The 16,864-nt window shown below is 43.5% G+C and overlaps 1 protein-coding gene across 1 annotated transcript; it reads left to right on the forward strand.

Moving 5' to 3' along the window:
• Positions 1–292: 292 nt before the first annotated feature.
• On the forward strand, positions 293–16,534 carry LOC121563714 (cilia- and flagella-associated protein 221-like). The gene is made up of 12 exons (XM_045219905.1): positions 293–471; positions 869–1,023; positions 1,429–1,529; positions 1,679–1,765; positions 1,876–1,971; positions 2,325–2,425; positions 4,924–5,027; positions 5,802–5,961; positions 7,340–7,472; positions 16,163–16,235; positions 16,337–16,376; positions 16,501–16,534. Exons 2-12 carry the CDS (start codon positions 891–893, stop codon positions 16,532–16,534), a joined length of 1,062 nt encoding a protein of 353 aa, XP_045075840.1. The 5' UTR covers positions 293–471; positions 869–890.
• Positions 16,535–16,864: the final 330 nt, after the last annotated feature.

Here is a 16,864-nt window from a genome sequence, read left to right on the forward strand (position 1 = left end):
TAGGCGAAGTCATGGCAACGTTGGCTCGCTTAACTCATGCGCAGAAATACGTCATTGGGTCTAATGGTCTTCTCACGCTGTACTGCACATGTGCAGACCGTCATGTCAAAGGCACTCTTTTGATATAAAGTTGTTTTTGACAAAAATGAAAACGTGTCAGTGTGTCACTTTCACGAGGTTGTAGTAATACCATGTTCAACTACTTAAGACGATGTCTCGACTCCAGGTTGTGCCTTTAGATTTCGAGAAAATGTACAACAAATGAATATATTTTTACTTCTCTCATTGACTTCATAAACCCCAAACCCCGGTCTTGTCTGCTTGGCCTGTTTCGCAAGCGTTCCCAGATGTTGCGCCTCTGGGTTTAGAAACTCTTTGCTAATACTAACCCTTGAAAAAATATCCCGCCCCACGGAAGAATCACTATGGTGACGAGAGTGTTTGGTGGATGTTCTATCAGTGAAACAACAGGTACGTTCAGTTTTCAACCTTGAAAAGCACCCACATCATGCAACGAATAAAAACGTGTGTTGTTTATGAGCTAACGTTACCAAATCGAAACTAAAACAACTGTTTGATGAAGTTTGATAACAAGCTAGCTAACGACGTTAGCTGTTTTTCTTTGCTAGCTGTTTCTCTCTGCTAGCTGCTAGCTTCCACTCTTTCTTGCTAACTCGTCCCTAGCTAGTTTGCTTACTTTCCTGTGTCAACCACAGTAGCTGCACATGCACAAAGTTGGCTTGCTAGCTTTGTGTCATTTGGTTCTTTTCATTATCATATGGACAACATTGCATCTTTGAAATGCAAGCGTTTAACGTTACATATCTGATGTGATATGAATTGTGATATTGTTTGCTATCTTCTTCAGCCCTGTTTTTAATGGAGAAGTGATGGAAGTGGCACACTCTGCATCAGAGACATTCACAGACAGTCAAAGGAAGAAGACCCCTCTTCCCCTGTGCCAACTGGCGGAGGACACAAAAATAAGTCCCTCTAATGTCCCTCATCACCTACTAGAGACCCGTAGGACCCTTACACTTAAACAATTTGATACATCTCAGTCATATATTTAACAGGCTATATTCAGTCAAGAATAATATGTTTATTGTAGTAGAGCGCTAGGGCTAGAACTATAATATGCATGCTCATGATGCTATCTGAGTTACCGTAGCCTACATTATGCAGTGTGTGGTTCGTCAGGCGTTTGATAATATTTTCCACTTGTTTTGGGTTTTAATATTTACTTCATTTAGCAAATGCTCTTATCAAGAGCGACTTAGTGCATACATTTTCATACTTTTCCCCCGTACTGGTCCCCCATGGGAATCAAACCCACAACCCTGGCATTGCAAGCATCATGCTCTACCAATTGAGCCACACGGGACTAAGCAGATGGTGAAGACATCTCATTTATATTATACTTTCCAGAAACCTATACCAAACTCAAGAGCAACAGTGCAATCCATGCAGAACCCTCAGCACTTCACTTCAGTGGGTTTAAACTGGGGAAGGATTATCAGAGGACCTTGGTGAGTGAAGCAAAGAGTGTTGACTGTTCCAAGAGAACAAAAGACAAAGCACTGACTTTAGATGGATTTTGCCGATATATGCACTTCATGTACCAGTACATTCTTATACAAGGCGTCATGTAATTCATCTTTGTTTTAATCTTCCTCAGAAACTTATCAACATATCATCTGAAGTGATCAACATTCACATTATCCCCACCCAAACAAAGCACTTCCAAACGAAATATTTAAAAAAGGTGTTTGTTTATTACTATTTGATGTCATGTTATGCATTCCGTCTATGATCTTTGATTCGTATGCGTGTCAGTGTTGATGGTTAATTCCTCCATTTTGATATTCTATGCAGCATCGTCTTGTCCCCGGACTGTCCTACACAGTGAAAGTACACTTCTGTCCTAAAGAATGGCGCTACTTCTACGACTGTATTCGGGTTCATTGCAAGGTTGGAATCCAGTGCTATGTTAATTTCTAATCAAGTTCGCATGCCGTCATGCCTGACAGTGATCTCTTCAACTTCTACTTCTAATCTATTCAACTGTCCATCAAAAGAGGGATTTGCTGTGTTTATCCATCACATGTTGTTTGTTGTCAACGCTTTCTCTCCATAGTTGCTGCATGGTAAGCCTGGTCCCAGATCTGTTTGTGCTGTCTTGCAAACTTCTAAGGTCATTGTCACTCCATGGCAAACTGATCTGGAACCAGTCTACTTACTGCTAGGAGGTTCCCTCCTGTTTAGAACTCCAGGAAATGAATGCATCAGGGAGCATTGTTATTCTCTCTCAATCTCTCTCCAGGGGGGAAGAGAATTTACAGGTACCAGTCCATGCCTACCTCATCATCGATGACTTGCACATCCCAACACACATCACCATACCAGCTGTCCCACTGGGCCAAAGGTGAGGTGAAGTGGACAATCGTGTCTCACTGTGCATCTTTGCCCTTTGAATAGTCTTTAAACCCACCAATGAACCTTCATAAGAGGATTGTACATGAGTTGCATGGCCACTCAAATCCCTTACAGAAAAAAACACATAATTTCACATGTGAAATCATGTGTTTTTGGAACACTTCACATATGATCACGTTTCCACACGTGTAGTTTAATTTTATCACATGTTACTTTAAATGTTGTCGCAAGTTATCACATTAACTTCACATAAGATCACATATGATCACATGAAAACATGTGTTTTTGGAACACTTCACATGTGAAATTCACATGTTCTTTCCGTAAGGGATAGGCTACAGCTACAGCCTAGTCTGCTAAGTAGTTGCTAAGTGCACCAGTTTCTGAATTAGCCTGCCAGATAAACATGATGAGTGGCAACAAAGGCTTGTTTGAGGAATAAACTCAGTGTGTTATTATGGTCATGTAACGCATCATAAACATTGGTTTTTAATAATCTCTGTTGACACTAACGATGCGGTGAGCAGTCAATATATTAGAGTCCATTTGCACAGTAGATAGCTAATTGTAGTTCTCTAAGTAAGCTGTATGCTGGGGTATATGCTAGGGTCAGTAGTATTTGTCTTGCATGTTCAACAATCTTCAGTCAAAACAATACACTTGGAAAGAGAATACTTAAAAAAAAATCCAAATATAAACATATGTAAGGCCATAGAGATACAATATAATAATTATTTACATTTTACAGATTGTGACACAATCCACTTTCCACAATTTTTTTATAGGAGGGCATTTTTATCTCTTGATAAAAATGATTGTCTTTTGAACTGAGTGGCTGGCTGAATTTGATTTAGCTTTACATTTTATTGTAGGTCTCAATGAACATGTAGGCTGTTGTCCTTTCTCTCTGGGTCTGTGTGATATACAGTACCAGTCAAAAGTGTGGACACACCTACTCATTCAAGGGTTTTTCTTTATTTGTAAAAAAAAAATTACATTGTAGAATAATAGTGAAGACATCAAAACTATGAAATAACACATATGGAATCATGTAGTAACCAAAAAAGTGATAAACAAATCAAAATATATTTAAGATTCTTAAAATAGCCACCCTTTGCCTTGATGACAGCTTTATACACTCTTGGCATTCTCTCAACCAGCTTCACCTGGAATGCTTTTCCAACAGTCTTGAAAGAGTTCCCACATATGCTGAGCACTTGTTGGCTGCTTTTCCTTCACTCTGCCGTCCGACTCATCCCAAACCATCTCAATTGGGTTGAGGTCGGGGGATTGTGGAGGCCAGGTCATCTGATGCAGCACTCCATCACTCTCCTTCTTGGTAAAATAGCCCTTACACAGCCTGGAGGTGGGTTGGGTCATTGTCCTGTTGAAAAACAAATGATAGTCCCACTAAGCCCAAACCAGATGGGATGGCGATCGCTGCAGAATGCTGTGGTAGCCATGCTGGTTAAGTGTGCCTTGAATTCTAAATAAATCACAGACAGTGTCACCAGAAAGCACCATAACACCTCCTCCTCCATGCTTTACGGTGGGAACTACACATGCGGAGATCATCCGTTCACCAACACCGCGTATCACAAAGACACGGCGGTTTGAACCAAAAATCTCCAATTTGGACTCCAGATCAAAGGACAGATTTCCACCGGTCTAATGTCCATTGCTCGTGTTTCTTGGCCCAAGCAGGTCTCTTATTATTATTGGTGTCCTTTAGTAGTGTTTTCTTTGCAGCAATTCGACCATGAAGGCCTGATTCACACAGTCTCCTCTGAACAGTTGACGTTTAGATGTGTCTGTTACTTGAACTCTGTGAATCATTTATTTGGGTTGCAATTTCTGAGGCTGGTAACTCTAATGAACTTATCCTCTACAGCAGAGGTAACTCTGGGTCTTCTATTCCTGTGGTGGTCCTCATGAGAACCAGTTTCAACGTTCTTGAAATGTTCCGTATTGACTGACCTTCATGTCTTAAAGTAATGATGGACTGTCGTTTCTCTTGCTTATTTGAGCTGTTCTTGCCATAATATGGACTTGGTCTTTTATCAAATAGGGCTATCTTCTGTATACTCCCCCTACCTTGTCACAACACAACTGATTGGCTGAAACTCATTAAGAAGGAAATAAATTCCACAAATTAACTTTTAACAAGGCACACCTGTTAATTGAAATGCATTCCAGGTGACTACCTCATGAAGCTGGTTGAAAGAATGCCAAGAGTGTGCAAAGCTGTCATCAAGGCAAACGATGGCTATTTGAAGAATCTCAAATATAAAATATATTTTGATTTGTTTAACACTTCTTTGGTTACTACATGTTTCCATATGTGTTATTTCATAGTTTTGATGTCTTCACTATTATTCTACAATGTAAAAAAATAAAGAAAAACCCTTGAATGAGTAGGTGTGTCCAAACTTTGACTGGTGTATATGCTTGTTATCTTTGACCTTTGACCTGTCTTTGACCTTCCAGTGTCAGCCATGTGATCCCTCTGAGCTGCAGCTGTCCCATTGACTTTGAGTTCCAGGTGTACATCATCCAGCCACACAAGGCCTTCTCGGTCCAGCCCCTGTCAGGTAACTCCAATCAGCAGACTTGGTAGCACTTTACATTAGGCCACTGAATAAAGTAGTAATAACACAGTCCTTAACAAGATAGCAACAACATCCTACCTGCTCACTCAGACAGACAGTGAGGAAAACCCCTGTATTATTCTATCTACAGTAGGTATATATTATTTGATTAATGTATTAATCCTGTGAGTCTATTTGCCAGATATGTATCAATTTAATTTTTTATATTTGATGGTAGGATAAATTCTGGTTCACAATAAGGTTCCAGCTATGTTTTTGTGTTAGTTCCTTGAGGTGATTAGTTAAAACTTTGAACCACATAAAATATTTTTTGCTGGCTCCCAGAGACCCAGACTCACCTGTATAAACTCACGTAATATTATTAGCTGATTACCTAGCCCTGACCTGTGATTCCTCAACATCACCATCATGTCTTGTGTCTGAATTACTGTGGAAAGATGCTCATAGTCTGCAACTGCCACCTTGACACAAAGCAGTCAGGGACTCAGTGCATCTAGCACAGGGGGGAGCTGTGTTGTTTTGTCTCTGGCATGGATGGTGATGCTTTCCAGGCAATGCGTGATGATGGATTTCCGGGGTTACGCAAATAGCCTAGTACTCAGACTGGGTAGAGATGTCTGAAAAAGTATCTCTCTATGTTTCCCATGGTTTGAGGGTATTGAAGTGTTGAGTTTAGGTAGGCCTACGTATTGTTTTCCTTTAACAAATGCGTTACATTCAAGACCGGTATAATCCTTTGTTTGTGTGTGATTCTAGGAGTGATTCCAGCCAATGGGAAGGTGGAGGTGACCGTCACATTCAGGCCGTTCCAGTATGACACGTCCCAGGTCACTCTACAAGTGGTCATCTCCCAGTTCAATTCCAAACCCTACGTCTGCACCCTCAGCGGGTCCTCCTCGCCCCACCTGGCTCTCAGGTATCTCAGATCCATTTTGAAATGTTACAGGTTAATTCATCAAACATTATATTGAATTATGTCACTTTTACCAGGTCATAGTTACAATGACAAGACTGGTATATATACCAGTCTTTTATTTATATATATATATATATATGGTCAGCAAAGTTCCTGTTTTCTTGGTTTGTATCACGTTATTGCTTGTTATTTGGTGTCATTGTGAGTTCCATCAATGAATGCACTGAGCCAAATATATTTATTTTACTGATAAGAATGGAAACGTGATTGTTAAGTGGTTACGCACATTTCATAGAGCAACTGCTGAGAGAGAGACCAAGTGCTGCACATGTACTGTATTGAAACTCTCCATCTGCAAACTTTGAAAATGGAAATTGTACAAACATTTAGAGAGATAAAAATGAACCCTTGCAGTGAAGAACCATACAAGTGCATACTGTTCCATTTTCTTATAATCAAATATTTATCTGTTTTTAAGTGTGTATATTCCACATTAGGATTTTTACGGTTGTTAGATACTTGAATCATTTTCTTTTCTAAATGTTTTATAATGATGCATTCTGTGTATCTACATTTTTCAAAAAATTCACATATATGGTTCTTCTGCACGATTCAAATGATGATGATACCCTTCTGTTCCATTGATTTCTGTTCATGGCTAACTTCTTTGTTTAGTCTTGGGCTACAGACTCAAAACCACACACAGTCACTTATACTGATAAACAGGTTGTTCTTGTTTCGAGTCTGTATATAAAATATAATTTTTGATTCAGTTCCCATGAGAAAATGGGTGTACTCCATCACTGACAGTGGACGAGTTTTACTCCCCTGTGTTATGACTGAAATAAGTTAATGATTCATCAAGCAAGGGAACTGCAGTCATATCAAAATGCATTGGTATCCAATCCATTCAATGTGTGTGCTTTGGATCAAATATTCCCATGTTTACTTCTGCCTGGACCCGCAATAAAAGTTTATTATTGAAATTTTACTGCAGTGGGCTAAATCAGGGTCACGCAGAGTGTTTCTTGGTAGTCTTAAACAAATCTACTTTGAAACAAAAGTATACACCTCACACACATGGTTATGGGCTTTAAAAAAAAGAAGACACCTGTACCATGTCAGATATAGAGTTGAATTGTATTACATTTTGAGTTTGCATCCCAATATTACACATCACAGAAGACTGAAATATTACAAAACCGTTTGACAGAGAAACACATGATTTTCCACTGGCTTTTTGAAATACTGTTGTGAATTGTGAAATTATAAAAAAAATATTAATAACATTCCACCGATGAGGCCACTAGAGGGCAATTTGGTCATTTGACTGCAGGAAACATGCTACATACATTTATTGGTGTTGTTTCTGACCCAGTCAACAGGAGAAAGACATGGGACATGCAAGAGAAGTTCTGTTTGTTGACAGTCGAGGGCCTCCACCTGTCTCCTTGATACAGCCTCTGACCAAAACCAAGCAGAGGTCAATGCGGACACCTGAAAAGTCAAAGGTAATGCAAGCATTTAACTCCTGCTGTACTTACCAAGGGTGTGTTATTGGATGCTAGCATGCTAGTTAGCTATGGCTTCATAGTTAGCTAGCTGAATAAAGTAAGTTGAGTCTATTCCTTGAAACATTGAACCGCTGTAGTTTGCAACAATTCTAATTTCTAAAGTGGAAGTTGGGAGAGTTTTATTCGGGTGTTTCAGTGAAACAATTATAGTTTCTGAGGTGGAAGTTGGGAGAGTTATATTTGGGAGTTGTGGTGAGGGGAGGCCCTACTCTCTCCTTTCCCAGATGTTTAGTTCATTTCATTCCGATCTCCTCGCATTATTGTAGCCATTTGCTACAGCCTGTTAACTATGCCTCTGCCTATCCCTGTTCTCTCCCTCTCTGCACAGGCTACACAAATGCCTCACACCGCGTGGCTGCTGCCTCTCTAACCTGGTGGTCCCTGCACGCACCACACACCTGGAGTTCCAGGTCTCAGGCAGCCTCTGGAACTGCCGTTCTGCTGCCAACAAGGCTGACTTCATCCCGGCCTATGCTACCCTCCAGTCCCTCGACTTCCTGGCGCTGACGGAAACATGGATTACCACTGAAAACACTGCTACTCCTACTGCTCTCTCCTCGTCTGACCATGTGTTCTCGCATACCCCGAGAGCATCTGGTCAGAGGGGTGGTGGCACAGGAATCCTCATCTCTCCCAAGTGGACATTCTCAATTTTTCCCCTAACCCATCTGTCTATCTCCTCATTTGAATTCCATGCTGTCACAGTCACTAGCCCATTTAAGCTTAATATCCTTGTCATCTATCGCCTCCAGGTTCCCTTGGAGAGTTCATCAATGAGCTTGACGCCTTGATAAGTTCCTTTCCTGAGGATGGCTCACCTCTCACAGTTTTGGGGGATTTCAACCTCCCTACATCTACATTTGACTCATTTCTCTCTGCCTCCTTCTTCCACTCCTCTCTCTTTTGACCTCACCCTCTCACCGTCCCCTACTCACAAGGCAGGCAATACGCTTGACCTCATCTTTACTAGATGCTGCTCTTCTACTAATCTCACTGCAACTCCCCTCCATGTCTCCGACCACTACTTTGTATCCTTTTCTCTCTCGCTCTCCTCCAACACTACTCACTTTGCCCCTACACAGATGGTAATGCGCCGCCGCAACCTTCGCTCTCTCTCTCCCACTACTCTCTCCTCTTCCATCCTATCATCTCTTCCCTCTGCTCAATCCTTCTCCCTCCAATCTCCTGATTCTGCCTCCTCAACCCTCCTCTCCTCCCTTTCTGCATCCTTTGACTCTCTGTGTCCCCTATCCTCCCGGCCGGCTCGGTCCTCCCTCCAGCTCCGTGGCTTGATGACTCGTTGCGAGCTCACAGAACAGAGCTCCGGGCAGCTGAGCGGAAATGGAAGAAAACTAGACTCCCCTATGGACCTGGCATCTTTTCACTCCCTCCTCTCTACATTCTCTTCATCTGTTTCTGCTGCTAAGGCCACTTTCTACCACTCTAAATTCCAAGCATCTGCCTCTAACCCTAGGAAGCTCTTTGCCACATTCTCCTCCCTGCTGAATCCCCCCCCCCCCTCGCTCTTCAAGAGAGCGAGAGTTGCACCCCTTCTCAAAAAACCAACACTTGATCCCTCTGATGTCAACTACAGACCAGTATCCCTTCTTTCTTTTCTTTCCAAAACTATTGAGCGTGCCGCCTTTAGCCAACCTCTGCTATCTCTCTCAGAATGACCTTCTTGACCCAAACCAGTCAGGTTTCAGGACTGGTCATTCAACTGAGACTGCTCTTCTCTGTGTCACGGAGGCTCTCCGCACTGCTAAAGCTAACTCTCTCCTCTGCTCTTGTCCTTCTAGACCTGTCTGCTGCCTTTGATACTGTGAACCATCAGATCCTCCTCTCCACCCTCTCCGAGCTGGGCATCTCCGGCGCGGCTCACTCTTGGATTGCGTCCCTACCTGACCGGGTCGCTCCTACCAAGTGGCGTGGCGAGAAGCTGTCTCCGCACCACGTGCTCTCACCACTGGTGTCCCCAGGGCTCAGTTCTAGGCCCTCTCCTATTCTCGCTATAAACCAAGTCACTTGGCTCTGTCATATCCTCACATGGCCTCTCCTATCATTGCTACGCTGACGATACACAACTAATCTTCTCCTTTCCCCTTCTGATAATCAGGTGGCGAATCGCATCTCTGCATGTCTGGCAGACATATCAGTATGGATGACGGATCACCACCTCAAGCTGAACCTTGGCAAGACGGAGCTGCTCTTCCTCCCGGGGAAGGACTGCCCGTTCCATGATCTCGCCATCACGGTTGACAACTCCGTTGTGTCCTCCTCCCAGAGTGCGAAGAGCCTTGGCGTGACCCTGGACAACACCCTGTCGTTCTCCGCTAACATCAAGGCGGTGACCCGATCCTGCAGGTTCATGCTCTACAACATTCGGAGAGTACGACCCTGCCTTACACAGGAAGCGGCACAGGTCCTAATCCAGGCACTTGTCATCTCCCGTCTGGATTACTGCAACTCGGCTGTTGGCTGGGCTCCCTGCCTGTGCCATTAAACCCCCTACAACTCATCCAGAATGCCGCTGCCCGTCTGGTGTTCAACCTTCCCAAGTTCTCTCACGTCACCCGGCTCCTCCGCACACTCCACTGGCTTCCCAGTTGAAGCTCGCATCTGTTACAAGACCATGGTGCTTGCCTATGGAGCTGTGAGGGGAACGGCACCTCCGTACCTTCAGGCTCTGATCAGTCCCTACACCCAAACGAGGGCATTGCGTTCATCCACCTCTGGCCTGCTGGCTCCCTTCCTCTGCGGAAGCATAGTTCCCCGCCTCAGCCCAGTCAAAACTGTTCGCTGCTCTGGCACCCCAATGGTGGAACAAGCTCCTCACGGGCGCCAGGACGGCAGGAGTCGCTCACCACCTTCCGGAGACATTTGAAACCCCACCTCTTTAAGGAATACCTGGGATAGGATAAAGTAATCCTTCTACCCCCCAAAAAAAATAAAATAAATAAATAGTAAAGTGGTTATCCCACTGGCTATAGGGTGAATGCACCAGTTTGTAAGTCGCTCTGGATAAGAGCGTCTGCTAAATGACGTAAATGTAAATGTGCATTTCCAGAAAGACTTCTAGCTAACATCACACCTTAATTATCTTGAAAACCCAGCTGCACAGAGATAGTCATGCTAGAAATAAACTACAATGGTAGCTACAAGGCTTTTAAGAAACTCACTCCAGTTCATTTAGCAGACATTTAGCAGACCATTTAGCAGACTAAGCGTATTGCAACGCTTCACTGGATCAATCTGAAACTTTGCATACACACTGCTGCCATCTAGTGTCCAAAATCTAAATTGCGCCTAAACAGCATTATTATATTGTGGCCTTTCTCTTGCATTTCAAAGATGATGGAACAAAAGAATATATAGAAAACACATGATTTTTTGTTTGTATTATCTTTTCCCAGATCTAATGTGTTATATTCTCCTACATTCATTTCACATTTTCACAAACTTCAAAGTGTTTCCTTTAAAATGGTATCAAGAATATGCATATCCTTGCTTCAGGTCCTGAGCTACAGGCATTTAGATTTGGGTATGTCATTTTAGGCAAAAAGAAAGTGTACGATCCTTAAGAGGTTAATGATATATACCCATTTGATTCTTGAAGAATATAATTATAAATGCCTCATGATCTTAATTCAACTGTCATATGTACCCCATCAGAACCCAAAATAGAAGCTTGTTTTACTCCAATGTGTGTAAACAATGTAAATGTAATGAAAACAACACTGTATAACCTTAAAACATTTTATTTTTATTTTTTTTATTTCACCTTTATTTAACCAGGTAAACCAGTTGAGAACAAGTTCTCATTTACAACTGCGACCTGGCCAAGATAAAGCAAAGCAGTGCGATAAAAACAACAACACAGAGTTACATATGGGGTAAAACAAAACAAAATCAAAAATACAACAGAAATACAATTAATATACAGTGTGCAAATTTAGCAAGTTATGGAGGTAAGGCAATAAATAGGCTATAGTGCAAAATAATTACAATTTAGTATTAACACTGGAATGATGTGCAAGAGATGATGTGCGAATAGAGATACTGGGGTACAAATGAGCAAAATAAATAAACAATATAGGGATGAGGTAGTTGGGCAGGCTAATTTCAGATGGGCTGTGCACAGGTGCAGTGATCGGTAAGGTGCTCTGACAACTGATGCTTAAAGTTAGTGAGGGAGATAAGTGTCTCCAGCTTCAGAGATTTTTGCAATTTGTTCCAGTCATTGGCAGCAGAGAACTGGAAGGAATTGCGGCCAAAGGAGGTGTTGGCTTTGGGGATGACCAGTGAGATATGCCGCTGGAGCGCAGACTACGGGTGGGTGTTGCTATGGTGACCAATGAGCTAAGATAAGGCAGGGATTTGCCTAGCAGTGATTTAAAGATGGCCTGGAGCCAGTGGGTTTGGCGACGAATATGTAGTGAGGACCAGCCAACAAGAGCGTACAGGTCACAGTGGTGGGTATTATATGGGGCTTTGGAGACAAAACGGATGGCACTGTGATAGACAACATCCAATTTGCTGAGTAGAGTGTTGGAGGCTATTTTGTAAATGACATCGGCCGAAGTCAAGGATCGGTAGGATAGTCAGTTTTACGAGGGCATGTTTGGCAGCATGAGTGAAGGAGGCTTTGTTGCGAAATAGGAAACCGATTCTAGATTTAACTTTGGATTGGAGATTCTTAATGTGAGTCTGGAAGGAGAGTTTACAGTCTAACCAGACACCTAGATATTTGTAGTTGTCCACGTATTTAGGTCAGACCCGTCTAGAGTAGTGATTCTAGTCGGGTGGGCGGGTGCAAGCAGCGTTCGGTTGAAGAGCATGCATTTAGTTTTACTAGTGTTTAAGAGCAGTTGGAGGCTACTGAAGGAGTGTTGTATGGAATTGAAGCTCGTTTGGAGGTTTGTTAACACAGTGTCCAATGAAGGGCCAGATGTATACAAAATGGTGTCGTCTGCGTAGAGGTGGATCTGAGAGTCACCAGCAGCAAGAGCGACGTCATTGATATACACAGAGAAAAGAGTTGGCCCAAGAATTGAACCCTGTGGCACCCCCATAGAGACTGCCATAGGTCCAGACAACAGGCCCTCCGATTTGACACATTGAACTCTATCTGAGAAGTAGTTGGTGAACCAGGCGAGGCAGTCATTTGAGAAACCAAGGCTATTTAGTCTGCCAATAAGAATGCGGTGGTTGACAGAGTCGAAAGCCTTGGCCAGGTCAATGAAAACGGCTGCACAGTACTGTCTATTATCGATCGCGTTATAATATCATTTAGGACCTTGAGCGTGGCTGAAGTGCACCCATGACCAGCTCGGAAACCGGATTGCATAGCGGAGAAGGTACGGTGGGATTCGAAATGGTCGGTGATCTGTTTGTTGACTTGGCTTTCAAAAACTTTTTGAAAGGCAGGGCAGGATGGATATGGGTCTGTAACAGTTTGGATCTAGAGTGTCACCCCCTTTGAAGAGGGGGGATGACCGCGGCAGCTTTCCAATCTCTGGGGATCTCAGACGTTACGAAAGAGAGGTTGAACAGGCTAGTAATAGGGGTTGCGACAATTTGTGGCTAGTTTTAGAAAGAAAGGGTCCAGATTGTCTAGTCCAGATGATTTGTAGGGGTCCAGATTTTGCAGCTCTTTTAGAACATCAGCTGTCTGGATTTGTGTGAAGGAGAAGCGGGGGGGCATGGGCAAGTTGCAGCGGAGGGTGCAGAGCTGGTGGCCGGGGTAGTGGTAGCCAGGTGGAAAGCATGGCCAGCCGTAGCAAAATGCTTGTTGAAATTCTCGATTAGTGTAGATTTATCGGTGGTGATAGTGTTTCCTAGCCTCAGTGCAGTGGGCAGCTGGGAGGAAGTGCTCTTATTTTCCATGGACTTTACAGTGTCCCAAAACTTTTTGGAGTTAGTGCTACAGGATGCAAATTTCTGTTTGAAAAAGTTAGCCTTTGCTTTCCTAACTGCTTGTGTATTTGATTCCTAACTTCCCTGAAAAGTTGCATATCACGGGGGCTATTTGATGCTAATGCAGTACGCCACAGGATGTTTTTGTGCTGGTCAAGGGCAGTCAAGTCTGAGGAGAACCAGGGGCTATATCTGTTCTTAGTTCTGTATTTTTGAATGGGGCATGTCTATTTAAGATTGAGAGGAAATTACTTTTAAAGAACAACCAGGCATCCTCTACTGACGGAATGAGATCTATATCCATCCAGGATACCTGGGCCAGGTCAATTAGGAAGGCCTGCTCGCTGAAGTGTTTTTGGGAGCGTTTGACAGTGATGAGGGGTGGTCGTTTGACCGCGGACCCGTTACGGACGCAGGCAATAAGGCAGTGATCGCTGAGATCCTGGTTGAAGACAGCGGAGGTGTATTTAGAGGGTAAGTTAGTCAGGATGATATCTATGAGGGTACCCATGTTTACGGATTTAGGGTTGTACCTGGTAGGTTCGTTGATAATTTGTGTGAGATTGAGGGCATCTAGTTTAGATTGTAGGATGGCCGGGGTGTTAAGCATATCCCAATTTAGGTCACCAAGCAGTACGAACTCTGAGGATAGATGGGGGCAATCAATTCACATATGGTGTCCAGGGCACAGCTGGGGGCTGAGGGGGTCTGTAGCAAGCGGCAACAGTGAGAGATTTATTTCTGGAAAGGTGGATTTTTAGAAGTAAAAGCTCAAACTGTTTGGGCACAGACCTGGATAGTATGATGGAGCTCTGCAGGCTATCTCTACAGTAGATTGCAACTCCACCCCCTTTGGCAGTTCTATCTAGACGGAAAATGTTATAGTTGGGGATGGAAATTTCAGAATTTTTGGTGGCCTTCCTAAGCCAGGATTCAGACACTGCTAGAACATCAGGGTTGGCGGAGTGTGCTAACGCAGTGAATAACTCAAACTTAGGAAGGAGGCTTCTGATATTTATGTGCAGAAAACCAAGACTTTTACGGTTACAGAAGTCAACAAATGATAGCTCCTGGGGAGTAGGAGTGATACTGGGGGCTGCAGGGCCTGGGTTAGCCTCTACATCACCAGAGGAACAGAGGAGGACTAGAATAAGGATACGACTAAAGGCTTTAAGAACTGGTCTTCTAGTGCGTTGGGTACATAGAATAAAGGGGGCAGTTCTCCGGGCGTTGTAGAAAAGATTCAGGGCATTATGTACAGAAAAGGATATGGAAGGATATGAGTACAGTTCAGGTAACCCTAAGCGTTGGGTAACAATGAAAGAGATAGCGTCATTGGAGGCATCGATTGAGCCGGTCTCGGCGTGTATGGGGGGAGGAACAAAGGAACTATATGAGGCAGTTTGAGAGGGACTAGGGGTTCTACATTGAAATTGTATAATAAGAACTAACCCAAACAGCAATAGGCAAGGCATAATTGACATGGGAGAGAGGCATAAAGCAGTCACGTGTTATTAGAGAGAGCTAAGACACAACTGGAAATAGCGATAACGTTTGGGCTAAGACTAAACAGAATAAACAGGACAGAGTACCGTGTAAAGGAACAGTCCAGCAGGCATCAGCTGTGCAGCTGAGTGATCATAAGGTCCAGTGAACAGCAATATGTGAGTCCGAGAGCAGTTCAAATTGGTGCTTCAGCACAGCTAGCAGGGAGCACAGTTGTGGTTTGCGTGTGCTAGCGGGCCGGGGCTGGCAGATGGATCTTCGTGGTCGCCGCAACGGGAAGCCGGGTTGAAACCACATCAGACTATTTCGCCGGCAAACCAGTCGTGTTGGATCGGCGGGGCTCAGTGTCAACACTAGGAGGTCCCGTCCGGTTGACAGAGAGGTAGATAGCCGGGAGATGGGCCTGAGGCTAGCTCAAGGCTAACTGGTGCTTGCTATAGGGCAATGGTAATGGTAATCAGCCAACAACAGGTTGCAGCTAGCTAGCTGGTTGTGATGATCCGGCGCTAGGGTCCAGTGATTCCGGCAGAAAGTCCAATAAGCTATGGGTCGATAGCACGCTGGGTCGATAGCACGCTGTGCAGACTGGCCGACGAATTGTCCAGGCTAGCTAGAGCTGGCTGGTGGATAGTGTAGGCCACGGACAATGGTGAAGACGCTAACGGTGACTAATAACAGGTAGCCACTATTTTCAGCTTACGGTTCTTGATGAAAGTTATAAAGAAATAATATAATCCTTTCCACGTTGGGTGAGGCGGGTTGCAGGAAAGTATATTTAGTTAAAGAATGAAAGTAAAAAATTGAGAAATATAGACAAAAAAACAAGAAACGGGATATTTACACAGGACGAAAAATAAAAGCGACCGTACTGCTACGCCATCTTGGAATCATGTGTTACATGGTTAAAACTGTAATTTTGATATCATGGATGGCCAGCTCTGTCTGAATTTGAGAGTGGTTATATATCTCCAGGCCCATCCCTTAGTTTTTTACCAAAAGAGAGGTGGGGTGTCCGCTTTGTTATTGTTTCAATTAAGGATTCTAGCTTTAAAAGGTCTCGGTATAATGTTTTCTCCAATACATTCTGAGAACATTAAAAGGGATTCAATTTATACTGTACCTTCCAGCTTTTTTGCTTTGATAACAGGTTTTGCTCTTTAAAGTTGTTCTCACCTGACTGTCTCCATGTTGATTATGTTGTTAAGGCTGATGCAGACGGGTTTTACGTGGGCGATGATTATGGATATTTCCACTGGAATGAAGAACATGGCCATTGGGGTAAGCATTTCACACCTCTGTTGGGTCTTGGTTTAATCATTGTATTACCATTCCTTTATGGAAATGAGAGGATCAAGCTTCTGCTCTCATTCTTTTTACAGAGAGGTGGACCCTAAACAACAACGAGTACAACATGAGTATGCGGACAAGTGATGACCAGGATCAACCTGGTCAAGGGGCCAAATGGGAAATAGAGGCTGGTTCTTCTCAGATTGTCGATGCTCCTGCCCATCTCCCCCTCCCTACTTCCTCTGATCTCCCTCAGCAGAGCCCACAGGAGCAGCCTGGATTCCTCGTAGCATCCCCTTGGCCCTCTTGCAAAGTAAGCACTTTGTTCGTAACACAGCATTGACATCTGCACAGCTACACAATCCACCAGATACATTCATTTTGGGATTTGGAGTGCTATGATTACACTGCCTTTACAGTGAAGTTGATTGAGATGTTGGACCAATGTAATGGAGTTTCAGATTACCTGGATTACCCAGAGTACCTAGATTGAGTTCAGATCTGAAACATAAAGACTGTTTCGTATCCACGGTATGAAGCCTCTTTCCACACATTCTAAACAACCTGGTGTGTTTCCCTCTCCTGTAGCGTTGGGACTCTTGAGGAGATGATTGAGATTG

Source organism: Coregonus clupeaformis, unplaced genomic scaffold, assembly GCF_020615455.1.
Source record: "Coregonus clupeaformis isolate EN_2021a unplaced genomic scaffold, ASM2061545v1 scaf2881, whole genome shotgun sequence".
Lineage (NCBI taxonomy): Eukaryota > Metazoa > Chordata > Actinopteri > Salmoniformes > Salmonidae > Coregonus > Coregonus clupeaformis.

Excerpts from the sequence above, each read along its gene's own strand:
- LOC121563714 (XM_045219905.1), top strand. The coding sequence starts at position 891 with ATGGAAGTGGCACACTCTGCATCAGAGACATTCACAGACAGTCAAAGG. Across the intron at positions 1,766-1,875 it reads AAACGAAATATTTAAAAAAG|CATCGTCTTGTCCCCGGACT; the intron begins GTGTTTGTTTAT and ends TATTCTATGCAG. Across the intron at positions 1,972-2,324 it reads GTATTCGGGTTCATTGCAAG|GGGGAAGAGAATTTACAGGT; the intron begins GTTGGAATCCAG and ends TCTCTCTCCAGG.